A 22,243-nucleotide genomic window follows, 5' to 3' on the forward strand; every position below is an offset into this window, starting at 1 on the left:
AACGAATCTGCATCTTCTAACTAGAAAATCAAGAGACACACTCCTGCGAACATTTTTATATATATGCTCTTCGTTTCTGAATTTTGGTGCACAAAATGATCACATTTATTATGTTTCTAGAATACATTGATAGTTAATAAATTTGAGCATTAGGCATTCCTATATATTGATAAATGATTTTTTTTACACTTTGCAGTTGGAGGTTTAGACTTCACATGGATTGATGCAGATATTTTTGGAGATAATTGCTAATTCAAATTTCAAGGAACGACCATTTTTGTTTCTTAGCTTGCTATAAATGATAATTTTAGAACTTCAGTTATATGAGTATATCAAAATTTAGGACCCTATTTTGTATTTGGCCCGGGCCCCCAAATTTCTGGAGACAGACCTGGTCGGGAGGGACTGTCCACATATCTAAAAGCATTTCCCCCTTCACGACTTGCTCTTGCTAATTCAAACACGACTTGGTCTATTACGGTACATATGACAACTTTATTGGAAACAAAGGTGGTGTGAAGGACAAACTAAACAAAAATAGTGGTACACAATTCCGCGTAACATTTTATTTGGATACCACTATTTATATCTTGAACTTATTATAAACTAGAGAGCTGATAGATAGCATATTGTATATTGTATGTAGTTACTCCGATGGGACAATGATGGAAGACGACTGAGAGCTGCTAGATAGTAGCATGGCATGGCACGACCTTGGCACGGAGTGGGCGCTTCATGACTATGGTGAGCTCCAGCGTCTCAGCGAAGTCCACCGGCTCGCCGGGCACCTCGCTCCACTGGAACGCCCTCACCATGGTGGCCACAAGGAGGTTGACGTGCAGCAGCGAAACATCGATGCCAGGGCACATCCGGCGGCCGGCACCGAACGGCATCATTTTGATCTCCTTGCTTCCCGTGAGGTCCAGGTCCTCCCCCTCGCCGCCGGGTAGGAACCGCTCCGGCCGGAACTGCGTGGGGTCCGGCCACACCTTTCTGTCCATGGCCATGTCGCCCAGCGTGAAGTTCACTGACACGTCTTTGGGCACGGTGAAGCCATCCAGCACCGTGCCGTTCTCCCCGGCCGCCGCGTGCGGCAGGATGAAGCGCGCCGGTGGGTGCCGTCTCAGTGTCTCCAGGACCACCGCCCGGAGGTACGGCAGGTGTTCCTCATCCCGGACCTGTAAAAGTTTATGTTCTTTAAGAAAAAATAAAAAAATCAAATGTGTTTTTTGAATTCGCACAAATTTTGCCCGAGCTGGACCTGGCCGTCGGCGACGTTGTTTATTTCGGCCCTGAGCTTCGCCTGGATCTCCGGCCGTGTGACGAGGTTCGCCATGGCCCACTGCAACATGTTTACCGTAGAGTCGACGGGCCCGGACAAGAGTTCCGTGCACAAGGCGACGATCTCGCCGTCCGTCAGGTGCCTGCTGCTGCCATCTTCCTCCGGGATGCGGAGGCTGATGAGCGAGTCGACGTAGCAATCCATTTCAAAGATCTCGCCGGCGGTGTTGCGCCGCGCACGGCACGCACGTATCAGAGGGATGAACACCTCCTCCTGCCGCCGGCGCATGGACAGCATCCTCTGGTACCGTCGCCAGAAGAGGAGCTTGCTGACCTTGGGGCTCGATCCGAACACCTGGAACCCCACCACCTCCTTGAGAAACTGCCTCTGCAGCGACGTGACTGCTGCGATGGCGGCGGCGTCGAGCCCCTGGCCGAAGCACATACATGCAATCACGTGGAAAACAGCGTCATGCAGGAGCCCCTCGATGAGGACGACCCCTGATTCGCTATGCATCTGGCGCGCGATTCCGTCGACGAGGCCCGAGGCGGCGCGCCTGCGGGCGGCGGCGTACCGCGGGATGCTCGACGGGTGGAGCGCCCGGCCGGTGAGGTTTTGCCGGAGCGTGCGCCACAGCGGGCCGTACGCGGCGGACGTGATGTTGTGCTGGTCGCTGGAGAAGATGCGGGTGGCGAGGTTGGCTGGAGGCCGGTCGGCGAACGCCGAGCCAAGCTGCACGAGGACGCGGTGCGCCACGGCCCGGTCGGCGACGAACACGACGGGGAAGGATGGGAGGAGGTACAGCGTGAAGACGGGGCCGTACCATGACCGTGCCACGCGGACTATCGACTCGATGTTGACGCTTGTCCAGGCGAGCAGCAGCAGCGGACCGAAAGCCGTGAGCGAGGTCGGCCCAGGCGGGAGGAACGACGAGCCCGCCGCCTTGGTCTTGCATAGGGACGAGAATACAAGGGACAGGGTGAGGCACAAGGAGATGGAGAGGGAGTAGTACACCCAGTCCTCCATGGCCGCCTCAAGATGCCTAAGCTAGCTACCTTCATCTTTTTTTATAGTGTCGATCGACCGGCAGCGAGTGTATGAGTGGCCAGCAGTGGCACCAACACATACGTGTACGTCATCTGAGACTTGTAGGGTAGTTTAAAGTTAAATATGGCCACGATAATCACGCTGACAGCTCTAGTCATGGGTACGTAAATGATGATTCTGCTAACGCTGCTCCTCCATTACTACTGGTCGCATCGGTACTCAGATCATCACATCTAACGTACAAATTTTTCGTATCACCAGCGGTGGTATTTGCGTTTTGTATGTTGTATGTAGTAATTATCAAATTGATGAGTATGTACGCGTACTATATATTATATATAAATATTTAGGTAGTATATATATATACACTATTTTTTCAATAATATGTATTGTATTTTAAGTGTAGTGATTTTTACGTATAAATATATACGTATTTCTTAACTATAACAAAAACCATGTTGCAACTTGCAATTTTTTCATGCAACCAACTTTGGAATATCTTATATATACTATATGAGCATAGTTACAACTATAAAATAGTATATATACTATCATATGTTAGTATATATATGAGACATGTGAGATATAACTACCCCGGATAATAGGATGGATTTTCCCAATATATACACATATACATATGTGTGTGTGCACACGCGCGCGTGTGATCCACATATACACAGCACAAGGGGAAACAAACACTCCTGATGCATGGCAGCATGGGTCCAAGTTATTATTTTGGCATGGCCCCGCAGCTAAGCTAACAGGAGGGGAAACTCCGTAGGTGGCCTGATCATATGATCGATGTTGAGTATTTCTTGTAGACATGCATAGGCAATGGTTCATATAACTACTACATACTTTAATCATGTACTTCCTCCATTTCTCAATATAAGTTATTCTAGAAATTCTAATATGGACTACATACAGAGCAAAATTAATAAATCTATACTCTAAATCAGCATTCAGGCAAGTCTCTGTCACTACAACAGTAGATCCACCAAGTTAAAAAAAGTGCCCAACTCACCTCTATGGAAAACTCCAAGAAAATAATGGATTCACACAGGTTTAAAGTAGGCTTTTCTGAAAAGAAAATCTAAATGGAATTAGAACACAAATTAGAAAATTAAGGCAACTGAGAGAAAGATATGAAAAAATTCCTGAAATTCTCATAACATTTGTACTCTGATTGACAACAGAAAAAAGAAGATCTAAATAACAATAATTGGAAGGATAGAACAACATTTTCTTAAAATAAAATTAGCTAGTTGAGGCTGTAAGAACAACAGACCAAGCTTTCATGGTCACACGCACCAATTTAGGTCAAGACCTACCGGTTTAATCAGTTTCAGTTGGTCATGATGGCCGACAAACCAACTCCCTTGAAGCAAAAAAGAGTGGATTATATATAGTATGATCAATCAGAAAGTCAGTTTTTCGACTATTGATTATCATTTACCCTATTCTGATTGGGTTAGATAAATTCAAACTGAAATGTCAGATTTGGTTTTGCCCAGGACGACGCTAATTATGACACCTGTTTGTTATGTCCGTAAGCCGGGGGCACACTTAGACTTAAAAGGATCTGTGCCAGTTTTTTGTTAACATGGTACAGACGCAAGCGCTCATATAAACGTGCATAAACTCACCTCGATGAACGTGCATACGCACACACTACCCCTACGAGCACCTCCGATAGACTGAGCCGGTATGTCATCTTGAGATTTATGAAGTCACCTTAGGAGCCTCGTAGTCGACGGGAACGTCTTCTCCCATAGAACGCGCATCGCCGGAAATTTTAAAATAATTCATGATAAATGCGAGCACTAGGATTTAAACCCTGGTGGACGGAGGATACCACTGTCTTCCTAACCATTCAACCACAGGTTGGTTCGCAGGATATGCGCCAGGTTGGTTATTCATCTGCAACAATTTTTTTAATTTATTTGTTACAAATTATGTCAAAATGCACATGCACCAAACCAGAAGAAAATGCAAGGCGACTTAAAAATACAAAGACCCAGAATCCCACATCAGTGTCACACACTAATAGAAAAAGGGTCAATCGTGAAGCACATTAGTGCCGGTTTGTATTTGAGCCTACATTAGTGCCGGTTCCAACGGCTAGCCGGGCCGCTTTCATTAGTACCGGTTCGTGTCGAACCTTTAGCACCGGTTCGTGCCACGAACCGGTACTAATGAGAGTGGTGGCAGGATGTTGCCAGAGTGGGGCCCCTCCAGCACCTTTAGTACCGGTTCGTGCCACGAACCGGTACTAACGGTCGTCCTATATAAACCCTTCGTCCACCAGCACTCTGTTCTTCCCCCTTTCCCCTCTCCGGCCCTCTCCTCTGTTCTTCCCTTCTTCCTCTCGAGTTCATCACAAAATTTGCCCAAAATTTGTCAAGATTTGAAGGCCCTCATTCATTCAAATGATCACAAAGGTTAGCAACTTTGTCCTTTCATCTCTCATTGCTAGATTAGCTCTTGCATTGGTTTATATAGTGATTAATTTGTGAGTTTAGTAATTTGGGAGGATATATATATATATGTGTGCTAGTATTTGATTTATATGCAACTTGAGGTCAAAAATAACACTTAGTTTGCATATGTAGGTGTGGTTTACTTAGTGCCTTCTAAATCTCCATCGTAGCCACCGTCGATCGCCCGCACCGTCCCGTCGCCGGCACCACCTTGTGGTGAGCCTCTTGTTCATGAAATTTTATATAAAAATTGATGTTTGTGATTTGGATATATAGTTACTCGTATAATTATCTTACATGTACGTTGTTTGTTATACATATAGTGCCATGGTTTTGATATCCGTCCCCGTCGGCCCTAGTCCTTGTTATGATTCGGATGTGGTATGTATATTCTCTTTTAAAACTAGTTGCATTTCGTGTTTATGACAAATTATGCCCATCAAGTTGACATAGAAATGTTTTCTAGGAGGTATCTGAACCTGAAATTCCAACCGACCCTATTGCCGAGAGGTTAAACTTAGTTGAAAGAGAAAACGAGTACTTGAAAGAAAAATTGAAAAGAATTGAGGGTGAGAAGATGGAATTGGAGTTGCATGTTGCCGATGTCGTCGATGATCACAAGATCAAGATGGAGAAAATGCGCTTGAAGATTAGAAAGATTAGAAAATATGCCATCGATAGTGAGGCTTGGTATCATTATGCTGTTGGATCCATTGTTACCTTAGTTGCGATCTTGATCGTATTTGTTGTTGCATTTAAATGCTTTAGCTAGAGAGTTATTTGTTTGTTGCATTTAAGTGTTGTATGAACTTTATGTATGAACTTGTATTAATTTGGTATATTCGGTGTTGTGTAATGAAGATGAGCCGGCAATGGATGTACGATGACCGATGCTCTCCCCAGTTCGTTGAGGGCGTGCGTACTTTTCTGCTTGCGGCTGAGGCAAACAAGCGGGCGGATGGTTTTATGCCTTGTCCATGTGCTCGCTGTAAGAATGGTCACAATTACTCTACGTCAAGAACCATTCACGTCCACCTGTTTAAGACCGGTTTCATGCCCCATTATAATGTTTAGACCAAGCACGGAGAAAGAGGGGTTATGATGGAAGACAATGAAGAAGAAGAGGACGACGACAGCTATCCTGGCCATGGGTTCCCTGAATACGATGATACAACAATGGGGGCAGAAGCTGAGCCGGTAATGCGGGAAGAAGCTGAGCCGGCAATGCGGGAAGAAGCTGAAGAAGAGGCATCAGATGAGCCCGTTGATGATCTAGGTCGGGCCATTGCCGATGCAAAGAGAAACTGCGCAAGTGATTTGGAGAAGAAGAAGTTGCAGCGCATGTTAGAGGATCACAAAAAATTGTTGTACCCGAATTGCGTAGGTGACAAGAAAAAGCTGGGCACCACACTGGAATTGCTGCAATGGAAGGCAGAGAATGGTGTATCTGACAAGGGATTTGGAAAGTTGCTGGTAATGATAAAGGATATGCTTCCAGAGGACAACGAATTGCCCGAGAGTACGTACAAAGCAAAGAAGGTTGTCTGCCCTCTAGGGTTAGAGGTGCAGAAGATACATGCATGCCCTAATGATTGCATCCTCTACCGCGGTGAGTACGGGGATTTGAACGCTTGCCCGGTATGTGGTGCATTGCGCTATAAGATCTGCCGCGATGACCCTGGTGATGTCGAGGGCCGGCGCCCCAGGAAGAAGATTCCTGCCAAGGTGATGTGGTATGCTCCTATAATACCACAGTTGAAACGTTTGTTCCAAAACAAAGAGCATGCCAAGGCGATGCGATGGCACAGAGAAGACCGTAAGAAAGACGGAAAGTTGAGAGTACCCGCTGACGGGTCGCAGTGGAGAAAAATCGAAAGAAAGTACGGGAAGGAGTTTGCAGATGATGCAAGGAGCGTATGGTTTGGTCTAAGCGCAGATGGCATTAATCCTTTTGGGGAGCAGAGCAGCAACCATAGCACCTGGCCTGTGACTCTATGTTTGTATAACCTTCCTCCTTGGTTGTGCATGAAGCGGCAGTTCATTATGATGCCAGTGCTCATCCAAGGCCCTAAGCAACCCGGCAACGACATTGATGTGTACCTAAGGCCATTAGTTGAAGAACTCTTACAACTGTGGAATGGAACAGGTGTACGTGCGTGGGATGAGCACATGGGGGAAGAATTTGACCTAAAGGCGTTGTTGTTCGTGACCATCAATGATTGGCCTGCTCTCAGTAACCTTTCAGGACAGACAAACAAGGGATATCGCGCATGCACGCACTGTTTGGACGATACCGACAGTATATATTTGGCTAATTGTAAGAAGAATGTGTACCTAGGACATCGTCGATTTCTTCCGAGCAGGCATCCCGTAAGAGAGAAAGGCAAGCATTTCAAAGGTGAGGCAGATCACCGGACGAAGCCTCGCCACCGTACTAGTGCTGATGTACATGATATGGCCAAGGATTTGAAGGTGGTCTTTGGAAAGGGTCCTGGTGGACAACCTGTTCCAAATGACGCTGACGGACGCGCACCCATGTGGAAGAAGAAATCTATATTTTGGGACCTGCCCTATTGGAAAGACCTCGAGGTCCGCTCCGCAATCGACGTGATGCACGTGACGAAGAACCTTTGTGTGACCCTGCTTGGCTTCTTGGGCGTGTATGGGAAGACAAAAGATACACCTGAGGCACGGGAGGACCAGCAACGTATGCACGGAAAATACGGCATACATCAGGGTCATGCAAGCTACGCTCTTACCAAAGAAGAGAAGGAAATCTTCTTTGAATGCCTGCTTAGTATTAAGGTACCGTCTGGCTTCTCGTCGAATATAAAGAGAATAATAAACATGGCAGAGAAAAAGTTCCAGAACCTAAAGTCTCATGACTGCCACGTGATTATGACGCAACTGCTTCCGGTTGCATTGAGGGGGCTTCTACCGGAAAACGTTCGATTAGCCATTGTGAAGCTATGTGCATTTCTCAATGCAATCTCTCAGAAGGTAATCGATCCAGAAATCATACCAAGGTTACAGAATGATTTGGTGCAATGTCTTGCCAGTTTCGAGTTGGTGTTCCCACCATCCTTCTTCAACATCATGACGCACGTCCTAGTTCACCTATGCGAAGAGATTAACGTTTTGGGTCCTGTATTTCTACACAATATGTTCCCCTTTGAGAGGTTCATGGGAGTCTTAAAGAAATATGTTCATAACCGTGCTAGGCCAGAATGAAGCATCTCCAAGGGCCGTCAAAATGAGGAGGTCATTGAGTTTTGTATTGACTTTATTCCTGACCTTAAGCCGATTGGTGTTCCTGAATCGCGGCATAAGGGCAGACTGGATGGAAAAGGCATGCTAGGAGGGGAACAAATAATATGTATGGACGGACATTCTCTCACTGAAGCACACTACACAGTTCTACAGAATTCCGCCTTGGTGGCTCCGTATATGGATGAACACAAGAATTTGCTATGCTCCAAACACCCGGAGCGGTCTGATGACTGGATTACACGTGAACAAACCAGGAGTTTCGCCAGCTGGTTGCAAGCACGTACCATGCATGACACCTTTATTGAAGATGACCTGTACTTGCTGTCCCAGTTATCATCTTCGAATATAATGACTTTCAAAGGGTACGAGATAAATGGTAATACATTTTACACGATCGCCCAAGATAAGAAGAGCACCAACCAAAAAAGTGGTGTCCGCTTTGATGCAGAAACCAAGACGGGAAAGGAAACATATTATGGTTATATACAGGACATATGGGAACTTGACTATCGACATGGTTTGAAGGTCCCTTTGTTTCGGTGCAAATGGGTCAATATGACACGAGGCGGGGTAACGGAAGACCCGCAGTACGGAATGACAACAGTGGATCTCAACAATCTTGCGTATGCAGACGAACCATTCGTCCTAGCCAATGATGTGGCACAGGTTTTCTATGTGAAGGACATGTCTACCAAGCCAAGAAAAAGAAAAGATAAGGAAGCGAATGCATCGTACGATGAGTCAAAGCGGCACATAGTTCTTTCTGGGAAGAGAAACATCGTGGGAGTGGATGACAAGACAGACAAGTCAGAAGATTATGAAAAGTTTGATGAAATTGCTCCATTCACAGTGAATATTGACCCGAGCATCCCATTAAATGATGAAAATTTTCCATGGCTACGACGCAAAGGGACACACGTGAAGAAAAAGTTTCACACCCAAAGATCTGGGATGTGATCGGCTTAGCTATCATCACTTTCTTCTGTGTTTCACACCCAGGAGGGAATCTCTGTAATAGTTAGGGTAGCTAGTTATGTGTTTTGGCATTTGAAACGCGAAGAAATTTTATGTGCAAGCAAATTCTTTCATGCATTTGTTGATTTTTTTCAGCTAAATGACCCTGAAATTGAAAAGCATTTCAAATGAACTCAGAAAAGGATGAAAGTTGGCATGGTATCATAATTTCACCCACATAGCATGTGCAAAAAAGTAGAGAGGGTTACCGCAAAAACTGGATACACTTCGTGTACAAAATGGACAATCTGTTTCGAAGTATCAGGGTTTCGGACGAAAACTCATCCGTTACAAAGGCATTTCATTTTTAAATAACTTAAGCATTACCAAATTGAATATAATGATAAAACACACTAATATTAAACATAATAAAAAAGAATCACTAGAAAATGTATTTTTAAATTTAAGTTATTCACAAACTAGTGATTCACACAAATTTCAAATAATTCAAAATTTAAACTATTCAAATTTAAAAACTACCGGCACTAACTGAAAGTTTCTAAAAACTATCAAAAATATTCACAAAGAAACTCTAAATACAGCAAAAAACAACTAAAAATAAATAAAACAAAATAAATAAAGTAGAAAAGAAAAAACTAAATGAAAAAAGCCCACCTACCGGGCCACAGCGGCCTGCATACGACTAGAAACCCAACCTGTTGTTGGGCCAGGATGCAGGCCCGCAAGTCCAATAGGCCCCACAGGGCAGAGTAGCAGAGGTAGGCCTAGAAGGCCTGCTTTAGAGAGGAGCTCGAGACAGCAGCGGCGGCGGGGCTTATAAGCAGGTGTGAGCGCCCTTCGGCTAGCGAGGTGGGACTAAACTTCTGCGCCCCTCGCCTGGCAGCGCACCCCCTTTAGTACCGGGTCGTGGCACCAACCGGTACTAAAGGGGGGGCCTTTAGTACCGGTTGGAGCCAAGAACCGGTACTAAAGGGGGGTGCTTCCCCCACTTGGCCTGGCCAAAACAGGCCTTTAGTACCGGTTGGTGGCTCCAACCGGTACTAAAGGTGTCCCCTATATAAGTAACACTTCGAAAATTTTCAGTTTCTCATCTTCCACTTCTCTCTGCCGCTGCCCCGTCCCGTGCCGTCGACGCCCCCGTCGCGCCGTCCCCGTCGACTCCGCGACGCCCCCGTCCTCGTCGCGTCGTCCCCGTCGACTCCGCGGCACCCCCATCGCCGTCCCGGTCGCCGATCCCCTCGCTTCGCCGTCGCCGTCGCCTTTGGGTCGACCTCGCCCTCGCCGTCGCCGTCGCCTCGACCTTGCCCGCGCGCGCTGTGAGCCCCTCCCCCGGTCCCTCTCCTCCCTCCAATCGTTCGTAGCGCACACCGGCGCCGGCGCCGGCGCCGACCGTGCGCACACACACGCGCGCGCACACACACACTACATGCACACACACACACACACACACACAGACAGACACACTACACACACACTAGACGCGCACACACACAATTTTTCTGTTTTTAGCTTTTAGTTTTTTCTGTTTTTCTGTTTTTCATACAAAGTTTTAGATGAATTAATTAATTAGATTAGATTAATGTCAAATAGTATGTAGAAATGTTAGTTATAATATATATAATGTCAAATGTTATAGAAATGTTAGTTATATAGAAATGTTAGAAATTTTGGAAATGTTAGTTTTAGCTAGCTAGATGAATTAGATTAATTTCAAATTGTTAGACGATGATCGATGTTTTTTTAGTTTCTTATATTTTTAGTTATAAAATTTAGAATTTGCATATATGAAATCATCACAATCCATCATTTAAAAAATGTTACTTTACTTTTGCGGCATATAGTATTTTGTTGTCGACGATGCCCGGCCCGCATCCTCGCCATCGACACGTCCGCGACGACGTCCTGCTTCAGAGGACCCATGTCCGGGACTGGGCTCCGCCGGGCTGGCACTGGGAGGTGCTACCTTCAGGGGCGCGACGCTTGGTGAGGAGCCCGGCCCCGGGTCCCGTCGTCGACCCTCATCTCCTTTGGTGGCATTCACGTGGGCCACTTTCGGTGCGGAGGGAGCCGGCCCCGCCGGAGGTGGTACGTCGCCGTGTCAGGGAGGAGGACGAGCACGTCCATCGCTACATGGCTGCTATGGACGTCAGGTTCTCCAATACCTGGCAGGTTCTTTGGGGAGATCACCCGAGCTATGATCCAGTGATGGTTCCTTCTCTTTGCGTCTCCACCGCCCGCACCTCAGGAACCGCGAGTGGCCTAGATTACTCTGTACTATTCGATCTTTATTAGCTTGCTAGCTAGCTAGCTAGTGATGTATTCAATATTATATCTATTATTCGAGATGATGTATTCGAGATTATATCTATTATTCGAGACGATGTATTCGAGATTATATCTATTATTCGAGATTATACTAAATTGTTTTATATTTCTTTTGGCATAGTTAAATAAAAGCTGTGGCGGACAATACCGACAGAGATAGAGAACAGACCATGCTCGATATCATACGCGGGCCAGATGATGATCAGAATGAAGAAGATTTTGACGGCTCCGAATTTCTAAACAACACTGGAGAGGGTGATATGATATTCGATCGCGACGACCGAGAAGATGAAGTCATGAACTACGACGAAGAACATGTTGATCCTGAAACAACAAACACCGGCGAGGTATATATATTTATATAAGCAGGAATCTGGTGATCATCGCATGTTTTAAATGAGTTGAAGATATATTAACGAATCGATCTTTCTTCTTTTAGCCATCCGGATCGAGCAAATCTTCAGGCAAAAGGACGAAACGAGGCCCGAACAAAAAGTTGAAGGAGGGCGTAAAGTACAATATCGAGGCAATCAGACCTAATGGCGAACCATTAGCGCCTAAGAAGATTGCGGACAAGTTCGTTCGTGAGTGCATTCAAGAACCACAAGAGAATGACGTGGGAGAAGTACGTCAAGGGAGGAAGGAAGACTCCAGTATTCGAGGGGATACTAGAGAATCAAAGTGCTCATTGGGACGATTTCGTGAAATTCAAGGATTCAGAATTAGCTAAGGAACGGTCGAGAATAAACAAGAAGAATGCCGAAAAAAGGATAAGTTCCATAAGCTGGGGCCAGGTGGCTACGCGGTGGCAATGCCTAAGTGGGATAAGTCTGAGAAAGAGATGGAGGATGCAGGTGTCACTCCGGTTAGTAAGAGCTGGCCCCCCAGGTGCAAGACTTGGTTCTATGCGCATGGGGGGGAGTTGGACCCGAAGACAGGCAATGTTTCGACGATGACATGTCTGAACGGAGCCGACGATGCGCTACTTGTTGCAATAGAAGAGGCTCGATCGGGGGTGTTCAAGCCCAACAGAGAGAACGACGAGCTTACGCGTGCCCTGGGAAATCCTGAACACCCGGGAAGAACACGAGGCAAGGGCGCTATTCCGTGGTATGAGGGGTTTTCGGACTGGAACGCCGACTACAGAACCCGTGCGAGAAAGAAGATTGCGGAGGAGAAGAAGAGGAAGATGGAGGAGGAGCAAAGGAAGCTCGACTATGAACGCCTTCAAGGCCTAGAAGCAAGTCAAGCGGAATTGGCAGCTAAATTCCAGCGGCAGCAGGAGCAGATCGACTCACTTAGCCAGCAAAGGGGGTCTCAGCAGCTGCAGCAGTTAGCGGATGATCCAGCATTGGATACCACCGCCCCATCCATGCCGAGAAGCAGCGTGGGTTCCGCCCCGGGCGACGCAGTAGTGCTGGATAGATACCCCGTGGACGACATCACGGAGAACACTAACTGCGAGCTACACTTCAAAATGAAGAACATATCCATGAAGGTGGCGGACGCCGTTGCTTTTTCCCCGGCCGCCGCGTGCGGCAGGGGAAGCGCGCGTGCGACATCCCCGGCCGCCGCGTGCGGCAGGATGAAGCGCGCCGGTGGGTGCCGTCTCAGTGTCTCCAGGACCACCGCCCGGAGGTACGGCAGGTGTTCCTCATCCCGGACCTGTAAAAGTTTATGTTCTTTAAGAAAAAATAAAAAAATCAAATGTGTTTTTTGAATTCGCACAAATTTTGCCCGAGCTGGACCTGGCCGTCGGCGACGTTGTTTATTTCGGCCCTGAGCTTCGCCTGGATCTCCGGCCGTGTGACGAGGTTCGCCATGGCCCACTGCAACATGTTTACCGTAGAGTCGACGGGCCCGGACAAGAGTTCCGTGCACAAGGCGACGATCTCGCCGTCCGTCAGGTGCCTGCTGCTGCCATCTTCCTCCGGGATGCGGAGGCTGATGAGCGAGTCGACGTAGCAATCCATTTCAAAGATCTCGCCGGCGGTGTTGCGCCGCGCACGGCACGCACGTATCAGAGGGATGAACACCTCCTCCTGCCGCCGGCGCATGGACAGCATCCTCTGGTACCGTCGCCAGAAGAGGAGCTTGCTGACCTTGGGGCTCGATCCGAACACCTGGAACCCCACCACCTCCTTGAGAAACTGCCTCTGCAGCGACGTGACTGCTGCGATGGCGGCGGCGTCGAGCCCCTGGCCGAAGCACATACATGCAATCACGTGGAAAACAGCGTCATGCAGGAGCCCCTCGATGAGGACGACCCCTGATTCGCTATGCATCTGGCGCGCGATTCCGTCGACGAGGCCCGAGGCGGCGCGCCTGCGGGCGGCGGCGTACCGCGGGATGCTCGACGGGTGGAGCGCCCGGCCGGTGAGGTTTTGCCGGAGCGTGCGCCACAGCGGGCCGTACGCGGCGGACGTGATGTTGTGCTGGTCGCTGGAGAAGATGCGGGTGGCGAGGTTGGCTGGAGGCCGGTCGGCGAACGCCGAGCCAAGCTGCACGAGGACGCGGTGCGCCACGGCCCGGTCGGCGACGAACACGACGGGGAAGGATGGGAGGAGGTACAGCGTGAAGACGGGGCCGTACCATGACCGTGCCACGCGGACTATCGACTCGATGTTGACGCTTGTCCAGGCGAGCAGCAGCAGCGGACCGAAAGCCGTGAGCGAGGTCGGCCCAGGCGGGAGGAACGACGAGCCCGCCGCCTTGGTCTTGCATAGGGACGAGAATACAAGGGACAGGGTGAGGCACAAGGAGATGGAGAGGGAGTAGTACACCCAGTCCTCCATGGCCGCCTCAAGATGCCTAAGCTAGCTACCTTCATCTTTTTTTATAGTGTCGATCGACCGGCAGCGAGTGTATGAGTGGCCAGCAGTGGCACCAACACATACGTGTACGTCATCTGAGACTTGTAGGGTAGTTTAAAGTTAAATATGGCCACGATAATCACGCTGACAGCTCTAGTCATGGGTACGTAAATGATGATTCTGCTAACGCTGCTCCTCCATTACTACTGGTCGCATCGGTACTCAGATCATCACATCTAACGTACAAATTTTTCGTATCACCAGCGGTGGTATTTGCGTTTTGTATGTTGTATGTAGTAATTATCAAATTGATGAGTATGTACGCGTACTATATATTATATATAAATATTTAGGTAGTATATATATATACACTATTTTTTCAATAATATGTATTGTATTTTAAGTGTAGTGATTTTTACGTATAAATATATACGTATTTCTTAACTATAACAAAAACCATGTTGCAACTTGCAATTTTTTCATGCAACCAACTTTGGAATATCTTATATATACTATATGAGCATAGTTACAACTATAAAATAGTATATATACTATCATATGTTAGTATATATATGAGACATGTGAGATATAACTACCCCGGATAATAGGATGGATTTTCCCAATATATACACATATACATATGTGTGTGTGCACACGCGCGCGTGTGATCCACATATACACAGCACAAGGGGAAACAAACACTCCTGATGCATGGCAGCATGGGTCCAAGTTATTATTTTGGCATGGCCCCGCAGCTAAGCTAACAGGAGGGGAAACTCCGTAGGTGGCCTGATCATATGATCGATGTTGAGTATTTCTTGTAGACATGCATAGGCAATGGTTCATATAACTACTACATACTTTAATCATGTACTTCCTCCATTTCTCAATATAAGTTATTCTAGAAATTCTAATATGGACTACATACAGAGCAAAATTAATAAATCTATACTCTAAATCAGCATTCAGGCAAGTCTCTGTCACTACAACAGTAGATCCACCAAGTTAAAAAAAGTGCCCAACTCACCTCTATGGAAAACTCCAAGAAAATAATGGATTCACACAGGTTTAAAGTAGGCTTTTCTGAAAAGAAAATCTAAATGGAATTAGAACACAAATTAGAAAATTAAGGCAACTGAGAGAAAGATATGAAAAAATTCCTGAAATTCTCATAACATTTGTACTCTGATTGACAACAGAAAAAAGAAGATCTAAATAACAATAATTGGAAGGATAGAACAACATTTTCTTAAAATAAAATTAGCTAGTTGAGGCTGTAAGAACAACAGACCAAGCTTTCATGGTCACACGCACCAATTTAGGTCAAGACCTACCGGTTTAATCAGTTTCAGTTGGTCATGATGGCCGACAAACCAACTCCCTTGAAGCAAAAAAGAGTGGATTATATATAGTATGATCAATCAGAAAGTCAGTTTTTCGACTATTGATTATCATTTACCCTATTCTGATTGGGTTAGATAAATTCAAACTGAAATGTCAGATTTGGTTTTGCCCAGGACGACGCTAATTATGACACCTGTTTGTTATGTCCGTAAGCCGGGGGCACACTTAGACTTAAAAGGATCTGTGCCAGTTTTTTGTTAACATGGTACAGACGCAAGCGCTCATATAAACGTGCATAAACTCACCTCGATGAACGTGCATACGCACACACTACCCCTACGAGCACCTCCGATAGACTGAGCCGGTATGTCATCTTGAGATTTATGAAGTCACCTTAGGAGCCTCGTAGTCGACGGGAACGTCTTCTCCCATAGAACGCGCATCGCCGGAAATTTTAAAATAATTCATGATAAATGCGAGCACTAGGATTTAAACCCTGGTGGACGGAGGATACCACTGTCTTCCTAACCATTCAACCACAGGTTGGTTCGCAGGATATGCGCCAGGTTGGTTATTCATCTGCAACAATTTTTTTAATTTATTTGTTACAAATTATGTCAAAATGCACATGCACCAAACCAGAAGAAAATGCAAGGCGACTTAAAAATACAAAGACCCAGAATCCCACATCAGTGTCACACACTAATAGAAAAAGGGTCAATCGTGAAGCACATTAGTGCCGGTTTGTATTTGAGCCTACATTAGTGCCGGTTCCAACGGCTAGCCGGGCCGCTTTCATTAGTACCGGTTCGTGTCGAACCTTTAGCACCGGTTCGTGCCACGAACCGGTACTAATGAGAGTGGTGGCAGGATGTTGCCAGAGTGGGGCCCCTCCAGCACCTTTAGTACCGGTTCGTGCCACGAACCGGTACTAACGGTCGTCCTATATAAACCCTTCGTCCACCAGCACTCTGTTCTTCCCCCTTTCCCCTCTCCGGCCCTCTCCTCTGTTCTTCCCTTCTTCCTCTCGAGTTCATCACAAAATTTGCCCAAAATTTGTCAAGATTTGAAGGCCCTCATTCATTCAAATGATCACAAAGGTTAGCAACTTTGTCCTTTCATCTCTCATTGCTAGATTAGCTCTTGCATTGGTTTATATAGTGATTAATTTGTGAGTTTAGTAATTTGGGAGGATATATATATATATGTGTGCTAGTATTTGATTTATATGCAACTTGAGGTCAAAAATAACACTTAGTTTGCATATGTAGGTGTGGTTTACTTAGTGCCTTCTAAATCTCCATCGTAGCCACCGTCGATCGCCCGCACCGTCCCGTCGCCGGCACCACCTTGTGGTGAGCCTCTTGTTCATGAAATTTTATATAAAAATTGATGTTTGTGATTTGGATATATAGTTACTCGTATAATTATCTTACATGTACGTTGTTTGTTATACATATAGTGCCATGGTTTTGATATCCGTCCCCGTCGGCCCTAGTCCTTGTTATGATTCGGATGTGGTATGTATATTCTCTTTTAAAACTAGTTGCATTTCGTGTTTATGACAAATTATGCCCATCAAGTTGACATAGAAATGTTTTCTAGGAGGTATCTGAACCTGAAATTCCAACCGACCCTATTGCCGAGAGGTTAAATTTAGTTGAAAGAGAAAACGAGTACTTGAAAGAAAAATTGAAAAGAATTGAGGGTGAGAAGATGGAATTGGAGTTGCATGTTGCCGATGTCGTCGATGATCACAAGATCAAGATGGAGAAAATGCGCTTGAAGATTAGAAAGATTAGAAAATATGCCATCGATAGTGAGGCTTGGTATCATTATGCTGTTGGATCCATTGTTACCTTAGTTGCGATCTTGATCGTATTTGTTGTTGCATTTAAATGCTTTAGCTAGAGAGTTATTTGTTTGTTGCATTTAAGTGTTGTATGAACTTTATGTATGAACTTGTATTAATTTGGTATATTCGGTGTTGTGTAATGAAGATGAGCCGGCAATGGATGTACGATGACCGATGCTCTCCCCAGTTCGTTGAGGGCGTGCGTACTTTTCTGCTTGCGGCTGAGGCAAACAAGCGGGCGGATGGTTTTATGCCTTGTCCATGTGCTCGCTGTAAGAATGGTCACAATTACTCTACGTCAAGAACCATTCACGTCCACCTGTTTAAGACCGGTTTCATGCCCCATTATAATGTTTAGACCAAGCACGGAGAAAGAGGGGTTATGATGGAAGACAATGAAGAAGAAGAGGACGACGACAGCTATCCTGGCCATGGGTTCCCTGAATACGATGATACAACAATGGGGGCAGAAGCTGAGCCGGTAATGCGGGAAGAAGCTGAGCCGGCAATGCGGGAAGAAGCTGAAGAAGAGGCATCAGATGAGCCCGTTGATGATCTAGGTCGGGCCATTGCCGATGCAAAGAGAAACTGCGCAAGTGATTTGGAGAAGAAGAAGTTGCAGCGCATGTTAGAGGATCACAAAAAATTGTTGTACCCGAATTGCGTAGGTGACAAGAAAAAGCTGGGCACCACACTGGAATTGCTGCAATGGAAGGCAGAGAATGGTGTATCTGACAAGGGATTTGGAAAGTTGCTGGTAATGATAAAGGATATGCTTCCAGAGGACAACGAATTGCCCGAGAGTACGTACAAAGCAAAGAAGGTTGTCTGCCCTCTAGGGTTAGAGGTGCAGAAGATACATGCATGCCCTAATGATTGCATCCTCTACCGCGGTGAGTACGGGGATTTGAACGCTTGCCCGGTATGTGGTGCATTGCGCTATAAGATCTGCCGCGATGACCCTGGTGATGTCGAGGGCCGGCGCCCCAGGAAGAAGATTCCTGCCAAGGTGATGTGGTATGCTCCTATAATACCACAGTTGAAACGTTTGTTCCAAAACAAAGAGCATGCCAAGGCGATGCGATGGCACAGAGAAGACCGTAAGAAAGACGGAAAGTTGAGAGTACCCGCTGACGGGTCGCAGTGGAGAAAAATCGAAAGAAAGTACGGGAAGGAGTTTGCAGATGATGCAAGGAGCGTATGGTTTGGTCTAAGCGCAGATGGCATTAATCCTTTTGGGGAGCAGAGCAGCAACCATAGCACCTGGCCTGTGACTCTATGTTTGTATAACCTTCCTCCTTGGTTGTGCATGAAGCGGCAGTTCATTATGATGCCAGTGCTCATCCAAGGCCCTAAGCAACCCGGCAACGACATTGATGTGTACCTAAGGCCATTAGTTGAAGAACTCTTACAACTGTGGAATGGAACAGGTGTACGTGCGTGGGATGAGCACATGGGGGAAGAATTTGACCTAAAGGCGTTGTTGTTCGTGACCATCAATGATTGGCCTGCTCTCAGTAACCTTTCAGGACAGACAAACAAGGGATATCGCGCATGCACGCACTGTTTGGACGATACCGACAGTATATATTTGGCTAATTGTAAGAAGAATGTGTACCTAGGACATCGTCGATTTCTTCCGAGCAGGCATCCCGTAAGAGAGAAAGGCAAGCATTTCAAAGGTGAGGCAGATCACCGGACGAAGCCTCGCCACCGTACTAGTGCTGATGTACATGATATGGCCAAGGATTTGAAGGTGGTCTTTGGAAAGGGTCCTGGTGGACAACCTGTTCCAAATGACGCTGACGGACGCGCACCCATGTGGAAGAAGAAATCTATATTTTGGGACCTGCCCTATTGGAAAGACCTCGAGGTCCGCTCCGCAATCGACGTGATGCACGTGACGAAGAACCTTTGTGTGACCCTGCTTGGCTTCTTGGGCGTGTATGGGAAGACAAAAGATACACCTGAGGCACGGGAGGACCAGCAACGTATGCACGGAAAATACGGCATACATCAGGGTCATGCAAGCTACGCTCTTACCAAAGAAGAGAAGGAAATCTTCTTTGAATGCCTGCTTAGTATTAAGGTACCGTCTGGCTTCTCGTCGAATATAAAGAGAATAATAAACATGGCAGAGAAAAAGTTCCAGAACCTAAAGTCTCATGACTGCCACGTGATTATGACGCAACTGCTTCCGGTTGCATTGAGGGGGCTTCTACCGGAAAACGTTCGATTAGCCATTGTGAAGCTATGTGCATTTCTCAATGCAATCTCTCAGAAGGTAATCGATCCAGAAATCATACCAAGGTTACAGAATGATTTGGTGCAATGTCTTGCCAGTTTCGAGTTGGTGTTCCCACCATCCTTCTTCAACATCATGACGCACGTCCTAGTTCACCTATGCGAAGAGATTAACGTTTTGGGTCCTGTATTTCTACACAATATGTTCCCCTTTGAGAGGTTCATGGGAGTCTTAAAGAAATATGTTCATAACCGTGCTAGGCCAGAATGAAGCATCTCCAAGGGCCGTCAAAATGAGGAGGTCATTGAGTTTTGTATTGACTTTATTCCTGACCTTAAGCCGATTGGTGTTCCTGAATCGCGGCATAAGGGCAGACTGGATGGAAAAGGCATGCTAGGAGGGGAACAAATAATATGTATGGACGGACATTCTCTCACTGAAGCACACTACACAGTTCTACAGAATTCCGCCTTGGTGGCTCCGTATATGGATGAACACAAGAATTTGCTATGCTCCAAACACCCGGAGCGGTCTGATGACTGGATTACACGTGAACAAACCAGGAGTTTCGCCAGCTGGTTGCAAGCACGTACCATGCATGACACCTTTATTGAAGATGACCTGTACTTGCTGTCCCAGTTATCATCTTCGAATATAATGACTTTCAAAGGGTACGAGATAAATGGTAATACATTTTACACGATCGCCCAAGATAAGAAGAGCACCAACCAAAAAAGTGGTGTCCGCTTTGATGCAGAAACCAAGACGGGAAAGGAAACATATTATGGTTATATACAGGACATATGGGAACTTGACTATCGACATGGTTTGAAGGTCCCTTTGTTTCGGTGCAAATGGGTCAATATGACACGAGGCGGGGTAACGGAAGACCCGCAGTACGGAATGACAACAGTGGATCTCAACAATCTTGCGTATGCAGACGAACCATTCGTCCTAGCCAATGATGTGGCACAGGTTTTCTATGTGAAGGACATGTCTACCAAGCCAAGAAAAAGAAAAGATAAGGAAGCGAATGCATCGTACGATGAGTCAAAGCGGCACATAGTTCTTTCTGGGAAGAGAAACATCGTGGGAGTGGATGACAAGACAGACAAGTCAGAAGATTATGAAAAGTTTGATGAAATTGCTCCATTCACAGTGAATATTGACCCGAGCATCCCATTAAATGATGAAAATTTTCCATGGCTACGACGCAAAGGGACACACGTGAAGAAAAAGTTTCACACCCAAAGATCTGGGATGTGATCGGCTTAGCTATCATCACTTTCTTCTGTGTTTCACACCCAGGAGGGAATCTCTGTAATAGTTAGGGTAGCTAGTTATGTGTTTTGGCATTTGAAACGCGAAGAAATTTTATGTGCAAGCAAATTCTTTCATGCATTTGTTGATTTTTTTCAGCTAAATGACCCTGAAATTGAAAAGCATTTCAAATGAACTCAGAAAAGGATGAAAGTTGGCATGGTATCATAATTTCACCCACATAGCATGTGCAAAAAAGTAGAGAGGGTTACCGCAAAAACTGGATACACTTCGTGTACAAAATGGACAATCTGTTTCGAAGTATCAGGGTTTCGGACGAAAACTCATCCGTTACAAAGGCATTTCATTTTTAAATAACTTAAGCATTACCAAATTGAATATAATGATAAAACACACTAATATTAAACATAATAAAAAAGAATCACTAGAAAATGTATTTTTAAATTTAAGTTATTCACAAACTAGTGATTCACACAAATTTCAAATAATTCAAAATTTAAACTATTCAAATTTAAAAACTACCGGCACTAACTGAAAGTTTCTAAAAACTATCAAAAATATTCACAAAGAAACTCTAAATACAGCAAAAAACAACTAAAAATAAATAAAACAAAATAAATAAAGTAGAAAAGAAAAAACTAAATGAAAAAAGCCCACCTACCGGGCCACAGCGGCCTGCATACGACTAGAAACCCAACCTGTTGTTGGGCCAGGATGCAGGCCCGCAAGTCCAATAGGCCCCACAGGGCAGAGTAGCAGAGGTAGGCCTAGAAGGCCTGCTTTAGAGAGGAGCTCGAGACAGCAGCGGCGGCGGGGCTTATAAGCAGGTGTGAGCGCCCTTCGGCTAGCGAGGTGGGACTAAACTTCTGCGCCCCTCGCCTGGCAGCGCACCCCCTTTAGTACCGGGTCGTGGCACCAACCGGTACTAAAGGGGGGGCCTTTAGTACCGGTTGGAGCCAAGAACCGGTACTAAAGGGGGGTGCTTCCCCCACTTGGCCTGGCCAAAACAGGCCTTTAGTACCGGTTGGTGGCTCCAACCGGTACTAAAGGTGTCCCCTATATAAGTAACACTTCGAAAATTTTCAGTTTCTCATCTTCCACTTCTCTCTGCCGCTGCCCCGTCCCGTGCCGTCGACGCCCCCGTCGCGCCGTCCCCGTCGACTCCGCGACGCCCCCGTCCTCGTCGCGTCGTCCCCGTCGACTCCGCGGCACCCCCATCGCCGTCCCGGTCGCCGATCCCCTCGCTTCGCCGTCGCCGTCGCCTTTGGGTCGACCTCGCCCTCGCCGTCGCCGTCGCCTCGACCTTGCCCGCGCGCGCTGTGAGCC

General features: G+C 46.4%; 2 protein-coding genes across 2 annotated transcripts; both read right to left on the bottom strand.

Annotated features, from left to right (window-relative positions):
* Positions 1–475: 475 nt before the first annotated feature.
* Positions 476–2,333, bottom strand: LOC125513066 (cytochrome P450 89A2). Its single transcript, XM_048678113.2, has 2 exons — positions 1,262–2,333; positions 476–1,178 (listed from the first exon to the last, which is right to left on the bottom strand). Exons 1-2 carry the CDS (start codon positions 2,306–2,308, stop codon positions 687–689), a joined length of 1,539 nt encoding a protein of 512 aa, XP_048534070.2. The 5' UTR covers positions 2,309–2,333; the 3' UTR covers positions 476–686.
* Positions 2,334–3,384: 1,051 nt separating this feature from the next.
* Positions 3,385–14,199, bottom strand: LOC147966915 (cytochrome P450 89A2-like). The gene is made up of 3 exons (XM_087530977.1): positions 13,128–14,199; positions 12,849–13,044; positions 3,385–3,422 (listed from the first exon to the last, which is right to left on the bottom strand). Exons 1-3 carry the CDS (start codon positions 14,172–14,174, stop codon positions 3,385–3,387), a joined length of 1,281 nt encoding a protein of 426 aa, XP_087387103.1. The 5' UTR covers positions 14,175–14,199.
* Between the last annotated feature and the right edge of the window lie 8,044 nt (positions 14,200–22,243).

This window comes from Triticum urartu, chromosome 6A (genome assembly GCF_056163025.1).
Source record: "Triticum urartu cultivar PI428250 chromosome 6A, HENAU_Tu73, whole genome shotgun sequence".
Taxonomy (NCBI): Eukaryota; Viridiplantae; Streptophyta; class Magnoliopsida; order Poales; family Poaceae; genus Triticum; species Triticum urartu.